This window comes from Diabrotica undecimpunctata, chromosome 4 (genome assembly GCF_040954645.1).
Source record: "Diabrotica undecimpunctata isolate CICGRU chromosome 4, icDiaUnde3, whole genome shotgun sequence".
Lineage (NCBI taxonomy): Eukaryota > Metazoa > Arthropoda > Insecta > Coleoptera > Chrysomelidae > Diabrotica > Diabrotica undecimpunctata.
Window position 1 is genome coordinate 162,293,392 of NC_092806.1, and position 14,292 is coordinate 162,307,683.

The following is a 14,292-nucleotide window of genomic DNA, read 5'->3' on the forward strand; positions in this document are numbered from 1 at the left end:
GGTAGGATAAAGGAATTAAACACTTTGGTTCGCAGTCTTTGAGGTATATTTTTATTTTTAAGTACGTATGAGAGTCTTCCGAATGCCGCCCATCCCATTTTTACACGTCTGCTTATTTCGGTAGTCTAATTTTCTTGCTTACCTTGACATTTTGACCCAGATATGTATATTCATCTACGTGTTCTATCTCTGTCCCTTGGATGTTTATCATAGGTTTGTCATCTTTGTTTGACATTAGTTTAGTTTTGCTGAAATTCATTTTCAGTCCTTTTTTAGGGATTCTGTGTATAGCTCCTCAATTATCGTATTCAGTGCATTCCACGTGTCGGCTATTAGTACTACATCATCTGCGTATCTAAGATGGTTTAAGTATCTTCATTTAATAGGAATTCCCTTATTTTCCCAGTCTATTGACTTAAAGATATCTTCTAGGGCAGCTGTAAATAATTTTGGAGATATTGTGTCTCCTTGTCTTAGGCCTCGGTTGATTTTTACTGGCCTTGTTTCGATTCCATTACCCAACGTCACTATCATTTCAGCTTGTTCGTAAATATTATGTATTAATATTCTGTACCTAGAGTCGATCCGATTGTTGAATAATACTTACCCCTATATACCCTTTTTCATAATCTATAAAAGCCAGACATAATGGGAGATTGCATTCGTTAGTCTTTTCTATTAGGATTTTCAAAGTATATAAATGGTCACAGGTGCTGTACCTCCCTTTTCTAAATCCTCTTGTTCTACTGGTTGATATCCGTCAAATTTAATTGTTAACTTGTTTGTAATAATCTTTGTAAAGTTGAGAAAGAAGTGAAATTGGTCGATAATTTTTTAGGTCTGTGGTGTCTGCCTTTTTATGTATTAGTATTGTTTTAGCAATATTCCATTGTTCGGGTATGTTGCCTTCGAATAGTCATTATTTATTAAATAGTATTTTTAGATATGTGATGGCTTCTTCTCCTCCTTACCTCAGCATTTCTGCTAGGATTCCATCGCTTCCAGGAACTTTATTCCTTTTACTGCTCTTTCTATTTCTTCGTGGCTTATTTCGGGCATTACTTCTGTGTTGAAATTTGTTATCTGCCTTTTCAAGTTCTGCTTTGAGGAGTTAGGGGGATCGTTTCTGGAACGACACAGATCGGCGTAGAACTTTTCAAACTTTTGAGTTTGCTATATAGATTTACTTTTTCTAGTTGTCCTTGTTCATTTTTAATGGTTATTATGTTTTTCTTTCCTAGCTTCGGTTTGGTGCATTTGAGACTTCGGTTTTTCTCTATCACTTGTTCTATACGGTCATCTTGATGTTTTTTAATGTCCTCTTTTATCTGTTTTCTTCTTAACAATAAACTTATTAATTCATAAACCAGTATGGATTCCGAAAAATAAAATAACATCTTCAGCTAGATCCACTGGTAATATTTTGGAATGGTTTGAATATCTTGACACTTTTACATGCATTTTAGATATGAATAGCTTTTGAATGTGTCGCACATAATAATTCTGCTGATAAAACTTTCTTATTATAACTTTCATAGTGATGCTATTCAACTGATTGATTTTTCAAATCGTGATCAGCATGTTCACTTCAGCCAGTTTGATTCTAAAAACAATCTCTGATGTATGGTGTCCGTCAAATTTATATCAATGACCTAGTATACTCTCAAAATGAGGGAGTTAGTAGTGTTTTATTTGTTGATGACACTACTTTCTATGTAAGCTAACATCCATCTGAATTTGACACTCTTGATTATCAAATTTCTGTAAAAATACTTATAAAAACTTTTCCCGTCAACTTTTCCTTTTCTGGAATCTTATACAAGTGACTTTTACGTGCAATATTTTTACAGCTTATCTTAGTATCTTATTTTTTATTCTCATCTAACTTATATTTTCTCGTATTTTCTTTCTTTGTTTGGACAACGAAGAAACTATGTTGGTATTACCTGTGGGCTCGGTTATAAAGCACTCTGTAGAGACCGCTTTATAGCTTTTAAAATTATAGCTTTACCTTGTGTATATACGCAGTGTCTGTTGCACATTAAATAAAATCTTAGCCAAAAGAATGCGCATGTAGATGTTCTTAATATTCCCACTAGAAACAACTGTATGTTGTTTCAACTGTATATACAACTACTGCTTTCACTGGGTAGTAATTTATATGACACGCTTACTGAAATTTCCCGCTAAATCCCAGCAAAGAAACAGGATAAAAGGAAAGCTGCTATCAAAACTGTTATATAATACTTATTTAACTTATTATTTTCGCATTATTCAACATTTGTAAAAATATCGATGTTTCAATAACGTTGATGTTTTCTTTTCGATATATCGTTACTACCAATGTTCAGGTTCGATGTTACCATCGATGCTCAACATCGATGTTATTTTACGGATGTCGCATCCCTAATTATCGGGCCTGCGCTTTTACCGTTTTAAGCCATTTTATCGTTTCCTTTATTTCCTGTTCTGTTGGTTCCTCTACGTACTCCTCATCATTATCCTCTGATTGGCCCATTGCCTCATCTGTTTGCATATGTTCTTAATTTTTTACCAGTTCTTCAAAATATTGTGCCCATCTGTCTAATTTCTCTGCAGTATTTCCAAGGATCAGCCCTTCTTTATTCCTACAAAAAATTGTTTGCGTGTTATTTGTTTGTCTGTTTCTCTTCACTTCTTGATAGAAATTTTTTTATTTCTTTGCTAATGTAATGCTTCTCCAAAGCATGTTCTTGACCAAACCTGTACTTTGTATAAAAGTTTATAGATGTCTTTGTTTTCCTGGATCTTATTGTGATATTCTTGTTTCTTTTTAATTGATGTATTTTTAGTAATTATTTCGTAAACAATTTTTATGCGTTTTGTACCACTGAGCAAATTATGGAAAAAAGTGAAAAAAAAAATGTTGACAAGATCATATTTTTTGAAAGAACAAGAAAAAACAATAATAGGTCATAAAAATGTAGTTGTTAACAATAAAGAATGCATTGGAAATGGGTAATATATACATTTAGGCTTAAATCTACAAATAATTTTTAAAAAATCTACTCTATACAGGATTTTTGATTTTGTGAACTATAAAATGAGGTTTTCTTAAACACTGTAATAAAAATGGCTGATAACAGATCATATGCCATCTTAGATATTAAATCTATATCCCTATAATGGCAGAATTCTTGAAGAATTTCAAATACATGACTTCCAGGACTGACACTAACCGCTGTTTGATTTTCACCTACGATGATATAATCTGGAGCTAACTTTGATAATTCTACACCTTGCCTTAATAAAAGTGTTAGGCTTGTCACCATATCAGCCGTTACCAGATCGCTATTGAAGTTTCCTATAAAGCTTATGGTGATGCTGACGATCGGATAGCCGTTTTTGACGTCCCAACCCCTTGCCACGTAAATACTTCCATCTACCGCTATTAGGAAGTTCTCGGATAAGTCATAAAGCCCATGGCTGTTCATATCGGAGTCCTGCAAAGACCGAACGATCTTCGAACAGTTCTTCAGGCTATTACACGTTATTGTGTCGGTGTGTTTTATCACCACAAGTCCTAAAGGAAGTGGCTGAAAAATTCTGTTCGTAGGGGGAACACCGTGGTAATCATCTCTGTAATACACACTATAGTTGCCTAATGTATGGCCATAACATGTATCTGGCGGTGGACCTTGATTTTTGTTTATTGAAGAGATACCTAACAAATATACAAGTAGACAGGAGGATAAAATTATCAGAAAAAAACTGATCTTCAGGATGGATTCTAACTTAATTTTTCGTTCTTTCCAGCAGGTGATTTGGAAGGTAGGGCATTTTTTGCGACGTTGCTTGAAAGTTTTTTCTGTAACAAACAATAAAAACAATAATTAAAATAATATTCATGTACAATCTAATGCAATTAACACGAAAAACATTGTTCTGTTAAAAAAATGAGAGATATATTGTCATAGACTTATAATACCTAGGTTGCGCGCTGCAATCTAAACTCGTTCCCCCAGTGCGACAGAGAAAAATGATGCAACGCAGTCCTTGAATCTCTTTCTAATAAGCGAGGTTTATTGCCCACGTGACCTTCCCACGTGGGAACAAGTATTAAACACAAGTGAGGTAGCAACTTAAATATTTTTTTTTTAATTTCCATTTATTTACAACCTGTAATAATATGACAATAAGTAAATTGTTTAATTATTTTACAAATAACATGCAAAAAGTTGTCCTATGACAATTTCCTATTACTCCAGTCGTTAGAGACGAAAATGCCAGTAAAATGGCAACAACAGTTCTGCGTATTTCCCCAAGTTAAATCCCATAAGAAATCGCTAAGGTCCATTCTGGTTATTTTTTGATCTTTTTGTGGTGGGCGAAAACGGCTCGTCGGATCGTGACGTGTGAGGTATCATCGGAAAGGGGAGAGGAAATATGTTAACACAAAAAACAAAGATGGCGGCATTGCCAAAAGGACACTAAGCTTGTAACGTCTAAACGGCTCAACGTACAACAACGTGCAAGGTATCGATGGAAAGGTGAGGTGATAACGAATATCTATCTATATAAGGATTTTTACAGCTGTCGCCGCCTTCCTTCTTTCAGCCAACGTCTCCAGTCCTTTCTGTTCTGCCATTCTCCATCTCTAAGGTCTCGTCTTTCCATGGCCTCGTCCACTTCATCCCTTCATGATCTTCGGGTCTACCTCTTTTCCTCCTTCCTATTGGGCTCCAATCCGAAATCTTTGCTATCCACCTTGTATGATCTGTTCTTCTCACATGTCCATACCAAATTAAACGTTTTTCTTCGATTTAACTGAGTATGACTTGTTCTACTGCCATTCTTCGTTTTATCTCCTCATTTCTGACGCGATCCATTTTTGTCACTCTGCAGCTTCTTCTCATGAAATCCATTTCAGTTGCTGTGATTTTGGTAACGAATATGTTAAGACAAAAAACAAACGCAAAACATTGCTAAAACGGCACTATATTGTATCCCCGTTGCTATTGTTCCGATTTTGACTTATGGGATATTGAATATGATAACAATAAAATCAAACATTGCCAAAACAACACTATATCGTATATTCGTTGTTATTGGCTCAATTACTACATATAAAGCGGTAAATGAAAGAGGATGGGCTAATGAATATGTTATCACAAAAAACAAACGCGAAGACATCGCTAAAACGGTATTGCATCGTATCTCCGTTGTTGCTATATTTTTAAAGAGCGGGTGTATGATCAGAGGAGATCCATGTATAGTAGTAAATCATCTTGTATATTATAGTGAATATTTGTTGGTTTGGCCATACTGTAAGAATGGTATATTTTTAAAGAGCGGGTATATGATCAGAGGAGATCCATGTAGAGTAGTAATCATATTCTATTTCCACTGATACCTCATACGTTGCTGTACGTTATATGATTTTTTTAACGAGTTTCAAGGTATAAAAATTGAAAGGAAAAGACAGTTAAGATTTGATTTCACGTACAGGGCGCTTGCGCATTCGCTTATACGTATTTCGGCCTAATAGGCTTCATCAGAACGGCTTTCGCAATCGCTCCAGCATAGAGCGATTGCGAAAGCCGTTCTTTACCTTTGCTTTAACAAAAACATATATATTTATGATAGATGAGAACATTCTCCTATTATTTGCTGCTTCCATTGCAACATTTCTTTTAATTCAGACAAGCAAGAAAAAACGCCTGCGCATGCGTGTGTACTAATAATTGGTATCAAAATAGGACATGTTCTAATTTCTATAACAGATTTTGTTAACAGATTTTGTTTTCTATTTTACATTATGACAAAACTTAGTACACCATTTTCTTATATCATTTTATGTTATAGTCTAAAATAGATTTTAAATCTTTTTTTTATTTCGAAAATATGTGTCTCAACAGCCAATGGTCATTGACACAGGCACAATTTACATTCTTGTTTACATGGTTAATACTTTACATTGGTTACAAATTAGTTACAATAGGTACGTTTTTTATAATCCATTTTGTTTTAAATTAAATTGTATAACTTTGAGTTTTTTAAAAAGTTTAATACATTTTCATAGTTGCTGCTGTTTGAGATAAGTATGTCTGGAATATGTATGTCTGATTACTGGAATTCATTAGGTGTCCATGTGTAAGGCGTGTGTGCCCTATTCTCAATCTTCGAATGATAGATTTGTCCTTTCATTTTATTGGTGGGAGCTGGTGGTAGAAAATATTTGGTTGTAGAACTTGGTATTGCCAGAGTATATTGCTTTATTCTAAGCAATATACTGTGGTAATGCTTCTTTTCCAATGATCATTTCAAAGGTCCATTAGTTTATGTTTGAGTGTTCTTTTTAGATCTGATGATGTTTGAATGTCTGTTGTTACATTAAGAGAACATGTTGTTTTGCTGCTTGATCGGCTTTTTAGTTACCTGGAATACCAACGTGTGATGGAACCACAATATTGTTCACAATAATCTAAATTTAGATTGTAATATTGGGTTAGTTACATGACTTAATTGTTGAGTCATCGGCCTATATGTGTGGATACACTCTCAAAGACCTATGACTCAACTGGTGACTCAATGTTCAAAAGACTGTTTGACATATATATATATATATATATATATATATATATATATATATATATATATATATATATACTTCAAAATGTATATAATTATAATAATTTTTATTGGTTTTTATGTCATATTAGTAATACATCATTACGATTTTTTTCTTTTTTTGTGCTTTTTTCTGTATCTACGTTTAACATCTTTAATATTTTTGCCTGCCTTTGATATGAAAAAAAGTCTGAATTAAAAAAAAAATTAAATGAGATGTACAAATGGCAAATTTGCCAGGATTATAGCCAGGATATTGCGTGACAAACTAAGAATGGCTAAATGAAAAAATGGTGTTCTTAAAATACAATCGAATACTACTTATATTAATTTATTTACAAAAATACACTTAACACATTTCTTTATTATTAAATATGTACAAGAAAACGTCATAATTGCTTATTAAAATATGTGTTACTATCATAGTGATAGTCAGTCCAATTACTCACTACTTTATATACATTTCGCCCTGGGCTGACGATTCCCAACTCCGTTTGATTATGGCACACTAAACTGTAGTTCTGAGCCAAATAACCCAGTTCTACGCCAGTGTCTAAAATAATTTTCGTAACGTTCTGCATATAATCGTAGTATTGATCAAAATAAAAGTTACCATGGATTGCTATGTCTATACTTCTCCGCATGTTTACATTCTGAACGCCGAATCCTCTTCCCACGTATATGTTACCATCTCCCCCAACGAGAAAATTATAACCGATGTCACTATAGTTCATCGTCGTCATATGCAATGTCTGTATTTTCAGCGTCAACTCCTTGCAGACCTCTTCAATCTCACAAAACCTACCGCCAGTTTCTTTGATCACCACCAACTCTATAGGAAATGTAAACGGTGTCGGGTTCTTGGGAGGCACACCTCCCCACTGATGCCTACAAAAGACATTGGGAGCGCTATTAAACATTTTGTTTTCGACACTTCTGTTGGAAACACCAAAAATTTCTTTATGGGTCCGTAACAGTAATAGTTTTATAAATATCAGTGTTGCACACATCACTATAATCACGATAATAGAACAGCACGTCCATGTTATTGCTTTCTTGTAAGATTCCTTGATTTTTGGTGGTAGTTTTTCGTTTACTCGGTATGGATTGTAGGTATTGTAGACGAAGTCTATGTCTGAAAAGAAAATACTTAGTTAATAATAATAGTGAATATTAATAATTTGGTTATTAAAACTATTGAGTGCTATACTCGATTTGAAAATGCATGATAGCGCGAGCTGTATTCTAAAACCTGATATGTGCTATCAATAATCTTCACGTGGGGTATACAAAAACAAAATCACTCAAGTTAATAAATAAACTAAACAAACTAACCACAGTACCAAGCTGAAACTAATTCCGACTAATACCAAGATGATGGCCATAAACCGAAACCCCAACTTAAAGTGGCACAAGGGACACAATTCAAATATTTGGGTTATCGACAAGAGACAACTTCATCAGTCACTCGGGCTACTCACTTTTCAATCGGATTGAACCGATTTATTTGAAATTTGGCGAGGTGATGGGAAGTACTCAAATAACAATATTTATATAACGCCGATATGTGCTTCCACCCCAGGGGTAATTTCCATCCTTTCTCAAGGGTGGAAATTCTTTTGCTCAAAATAATCGGGAATCGATAGAGGATTAAATTCTAAGCATCTTTTCTTCTATAGAGTTTTACAGAAAGTCAATACTGTTAGAGCTATTTATGATTAAAAACAGCGAATTTTATGTATGTCTTCAACGTCAAATTATAAACAAAAGTTTAATTTTTTTGGGGGTAATAATACAAAGTTTTTTATAGTTCATAAAAAGGCCTTTAAAATGAGCGCTACAAGAAGTCATTTGCGTGTAAACTGAGTAAGTTACAGCTCGTTAAAGATGGACTTTTCGAATAATTTAAGGAAAAAAGTGCAATATAATTAACACAATATCCACCAGAAACAAAATTAATCGTTTTACTTCTACAATACATTATTTTATTTTAGTGTTCATTATTGGATCCATGAGTTTAACTAGTTTAAAATACAGTAAAACCTCCGTTAACCGAAATACTTGGGGGGGGGGGGAAGCCGTTTCGGATAACAAGAATTTCGGTTAAAAATAACATTGTTTTTTATAATATCCTTGATCAAAGTATTGGTATTAAAAATACTATGAGTTGATTTCGTAATGTTTTCTAATAAGTAAATCCAAAATAAAGTAATAAAATTAAGGAAAATGAACAAGTTTAACATGCTTTTTTAAAGAAATCTGCTATTTCTTTTGCGTTTTCGTTTGATAACGATGTTTCTCTCTCCCTCCATCGGTAGGACAAAGCAATCTGAAAAGGACAAAACTTTATGTAATGATAACAAAAATTAAGAATCTACTCGTGTCCCCAACTAATTAGGCCTACTGTATAAAATTCTTTCCTCTAAAGCATTGAAAATCTCGTCGACGGTCTTGTGCTACCTGTTGCCTCTTGGGTCGTCATCTTCATCATCTGATATGCTCAGGTTGTCTTGATAAAGAACCATACCAATGATGTCCTGGTCGATGAATTCACGTTCTGAGTCATCAGCTGCTAACCAGTCACGTATCTCTTCTTAGTTAATTTCGTCATGTCCCGGCAAATTTTTAATGAAAGCTTTAATTTCTTCTGTCGTTTTCTTACCATTTTCTTCTTCAGGATCGTCAATCAAAATCTTATCAAAAAGTTTGTTCCAGCATTTTTCGAAAGTTGAAGATTTGATCTTGGCCCACGACTCAGCTCACCAATAAAAATGTTTTATTGCTAAAGATATGAGAATTTCGGGAACACTTTTGAATTAATTCGTCTCCCGTAATAACAGATGTCTAAGAATGCTTCTCTATAATGTCTCTTGAATGTTTCTATGACTCCCTGGTCTAACGGCTGGATTAAGCTTGTGACATTCGGTGGCAAAAATCTGATAATTGTCACCATTTTGTAGATTTTGAGGGTGAGGGCGCATTGTCAACAAGCAACAATGCTTTGATGAGAAGATTTTTTGATTTTAAAAAGGATTTTACACTTGAGACGAATCCATTTTCAAACCATTCTAAAAATAAAGTGGTCGACATTCATGAACTTTTTTGGCTTCTTACCTTAAAATGCCTTTTCGGAAATATCTTTTAGAGCTCTTGGTTTTTGTGATTTCCCAACACACATAGACATCAATTGGTGAGTGAAATTAACGGAAGTGTTTACGTTTTGCGACAAACATTTACTTTTTATTGACGAAATTATTGAAACTGTCAGCCGTTTCGGTTAAACTATGTTTCGGTTAAAAAGGTTTCGGTTAAGGGAGGTTTTACTGTACATTGTTTTTGAAAAAGGTTATACGGAGCCAGAGTTTTAACCTTGTTTAGGCTTGCGTCTCTTCGAAGGATGGGGTACTCCTTTTTTTTCTCGGAGTAAAGCTAGTGTGGTAAACCAGATGAATGTTGTATGGGTGGAGAAGAAGTGGACCACTAAGAAGCAGATAATAACGAGAATAACAATCGTAGGTTGCTGACTCTTCTTTTTTTGCTTCTTTTTGTTTCGTTATATAGTTCCGGTAAAGTTCCGCAATAGATAAACCACCATCTATGTATTGCCTCGAAGAATCACTTCAAAGATAGTGACTTTCAATTCGTGGAATTGAATTTATATGGCTACGAACAGAATCTAAAATTGTGTCAATTATTTTCTTGTGACTCTCGTGCTTTCCACGTTTATCTTCTGGTATAATAGTAGCTTTTTCACTTGAAACTGCTTTAATTATAGAGGGAATAGCTCTTTCTGTTATTCCAAAAGTATAAATGAGAAACGTTTTACGTACCCGTTTTTGTTTTCCCGTGACTGTAATGAAAAATGTACAATTTGTATTTCTGGGAATGGTTTTTGATGTAGAAGTACGTCGGTAGATCAACTCAGGTGGCTGAATACAAGAAGCCGAAATATCTCGCTGTCTTTGCAAGGACCCTAATGCCCAATACTCTTTAAACTGCGTCTCTCTCAGCTCTTCAGATACCCTATTTGGACATTTTAAACGACATTTGTTAGTTCACACAGGTCCCATTTTTTTAGCAGCTACAGGATATTCTGTTCTAGAAGTATACCCCTGTTTAGAATTCTTTAGTCATTTCGTCTTTTCTTTCAACCAATTATCCACATTCCTTTGTTTTTTTTCCTTCTTGACTAAGAGAGCATTACCAAGTGTTGGTGTTTGGAGATCTTGGTGCATATTTTACTTACATAAAATGCACTTATATCAATGTTGCCTCACAATAAGGAGAAATCCAGATGAAAAATTATGCAGAATACAGTTACGTCAATGTTTCCGCGTATTTGTGAAAAAACCTTAGAGCAACAATAACATAAAATACAATTGCGTCAATGTAGCACCGTAGGTACAAGTACACACTCGACCTATCGAAGCACAACTATACATTCTGTCATTGTTTCTCCGAGATCGGCTGATTTTTCAAATATGACGCATCTGCTCTCTGGTGGCTAAAAGCTGAACAACACGTCTGATAGTGATTTGACGAATGGGGTAACTAAGTTTGGATCCAATGACGACATAAACTAAATTTCGATAAATATGCAGTTATAATACGTCAATGTTCCACCGGGACAGCGATATTATTCAGAAGAAATTACCGTACGTTTAGATACAAGCAACTAAAGTATTTTTATATGTATTTGGGTATCATATGCAGCAACTTAAGCTTATTCGTAAAATAGTTCGTGAAGTTTTATTATGCAATTTGCATTTTAGTTAAATTTTGCAATGTAAATTTTGATTGTAAATTTGATTATCTTTTTTTTTTTGTTAGGTTGACGATTTATGTAATTTAATTTATAAATAATTAATAAATTTTAATTGTTATTCTTATTTTTTTTGTACTTTTTGTTAGCTTTGTCCATAAAATTGTACAATTTTTAGTGGCAATAAATCATCTTTCTATTCTATTCTATAGAAGGAGTAACTGGGTTAATCTTTAAACGTGTTTTATCAAATAATTACCTCCAAATCCGTTCAAACTACTTTACATTTTACTGGTAGACGAAAGTTCTTAAAATGGTGCTTTTTGGGCCTTAAATTGTGAATAATTTAAAAAATCCACCGACCCCACTGCAGGAAACAGAGGTTTTGGTTATCGAAGTCCACAAAAAAATTGTCAAATACCTAGCCTGATCAAAGTCGCGGGATCATCTTATATACCTATTATCTGGACTATATTGTTTTGTATAGTTTCTTCATTTTTCTTTTTCTATGGTCTGTTTTAATTTCAAGATTATTTATAAAGAATATCAATTTTGTGTTTTTATAAAGTTTTTAGTTTCCACTAGCGGACCAACTCGACATCGAGTTTTTTAAATGAAATTTTTATTTTGCGAGAAAAACTAAGAGATCAATACAAACAATATAAGCAAGAATATACATAACATTCATCATTAATAATGCAAGTAAAAAAAAAGTGATTATGGAAGTCGACCTCAAAACCGGAATGCAATTTTTAGTTCATCAAATGTCGACATGGATATCATTTAGCAGTTAATTTTGCATGCTGATCACGAATCCGGTGTCAGATTTGCTCTATCTTGACGTTTTATGCGCGTTTCGGGTCACTTCCGGTGTCGGATCGCAACCGGAAGTACATATTTAGATTCGTCTCGACGAGACCTTTCGATTCATATATACATTGTGGGGTCTAAAACTTAAAGTTAAAAGTAAATTTTAACTTCCGGTCATCCCAAAACCGGAAGTGAATTTTTGTACCAAAAGTATATCTTGACAATCTCATACGTAATACTAATAATATTCCGAAAAAATATTTTAATTATCTAATATGGTTTTTGAGTAAAGTGGTGGACAAGAAAAGGGCTTAGCGTTTTAGTATATAAGATTCAAGTAAGGATTTAAACAGTCATCACGATTTCAAACAAATCGTTGTTCTTTCTTGCTCAATAATATATTTAGTTTTAGACAAAATATATCATGGTGTGTTGTTCAAAATGTTTTTTAGTTAATGGGTATTTCTATAAAAGTTGTCTAAAAGTCCACAAGGAAAATGAAAAATCCTTTATAAAAGGTATATAATTAAAATAGCCTTTCGGGATACATCACAGTTTTCGGACTAAAAAGTACGTCATCAGTGTAATATTTTGTAACTTTCTAAGGATTTTTATTTTTCAATCTAAGGATTTTAGTGTAATTCAATAAAAACAAGAAAATTAGAATATCTAGGACATATTTCACGTGGAGAGAAATACACCTTGCTCCAACTGATTATGCAGGGAAAGATCCAAGGAAAGAGAAGCATAGGGAGGCGTAGAATGTCATGGCTGCGCAACCTGAGAGAGTGGTACGGATGTACATCAAATAATGAACTTTTCAGAGCAGCCGTCTCAAAAGTCCGAATAGCTATGACGATTGCCGACCTCCGCCGCGGAGATGGCACTTGAAGAAGAAGAAGGATTTTTACACAGATATTTAGTGGCTTGACTCATTTATATATAATACCTGGTAACATCACACTGATAATGAACTTTTTAGTTCGAAAACATTCTGTGATGTATCCCGAAATGGTATTTTAATTATATACATTTCATAAGGATTTTTTAATAAAACTTTTGTCTAAGATTTTTAAACGTAAAAAAATACATTAAATAGTTTATCTTATAACCAATCCACGCATGACTCTGTAAGTGATTTTATTTTTGCATGTCGCTTATCAGCGACATAAATAAACAATATTAAAATTATGGTAGTTAACAAATATGAATGATATGCACTTACCTCACCACAGTTAATAACCAAACGTGTCAGTTTTGTTAATGCATTTACCACTACTACAAGGATTAATATTTTTAACACCCAATTTTAATCTAAGTTAGAGTTAGTATATAGTATATTACAAAAATTAGATCTTGTAGGGATTCACTATGCGCATGTAGCTACAAAAATGCTTGAGTTAAATAGACGAGTGTAAAGAATGTGCTTCGATGATGCGGCAGTTCGAGTAGTTTTTTTTTCGCTATGGAACAAATGATCGATCTCCTTTTGGCTCAATCTTAGCTAAAGTAACTAAAATTTTCTGTCTTTAAACGCAAGTAATACGTATGTCATAAATCACAACCATAAGGTTCAATATATAATAAATCAGTGCAAATCCTGGCCTATGCTGATGATATCAATATTGTTGGGAGAACGGAAAATGCTATACGAGAGTATGTAGCATTGCCATGTAGTATGTAGCCAACAAAACGAAGTATATGAAAATATGCACACAACCAAAAATCTGCCCACTTGTTATAGAAAACGAAGTCATCATTTTTGATTTGTCTCCGTTTTTGAAAAGAGGTATTAGGGTGCTTAATCTTAATGCTTGAGGAATTCTGTTTTGTTTTATTATTTTTTGGATTGGTTTTAATTTAAAATACTTATACGAATGACTTTGGAGGGTTCCAAAGCTATGGTGAGAATAGATGGAGATATGACGCAGGCCTTTGATATTGAAATGGAGTGATGCCTCATCAATAACACTTTTTAATCTAACTTTAGAAGCTGTTGTTAGAAAACTGAATATAAACGGCTGTATTAATACAAGACCAATACAAATATGCGCATATGCGGATGATGTTGCCATAATAAGCTGCAATAAAAGGGAATTAAGTGAAAAGGT

General features: G+C 33.7%; 1 protein-coding gene across 5 annotated transcripts in view; it reads right to left on the reverse strand.

Annotated features, from left to right (window-relative positions):
• Window positions 1-2,900: 2,900 nt before the first annotated feature.
• LOC140440390 (peptidoglycan-recognition protein SC1a/b-like) overlaps window positions 2,901-14,292 on the reverse strand; it is a 60,890-nt gene continuing 49,498 nt past the window's right edge. For 2 of the 5 annotated variants that reach the window (XM_072530863.1, XM_072530860.1), the window contains exon 3: window positions 3,637-3,847. In XM_072530863.1, coding sequence (XP_072386964.1) covers window positions 3,770-3,847 — 78 coding nt within the window. In that variant the 3' untranslated portion in view covers window positions 3,637-3,769. Of the gene's footprint in view, window positions 3,848-6,924; window positions 7,745-14,292 lie in introns of those variants that run through there. The other 3 variants (XM_072530859.1, XM_072530861.1, XM_072530862.1) reach the window with 3 other exon arrangements.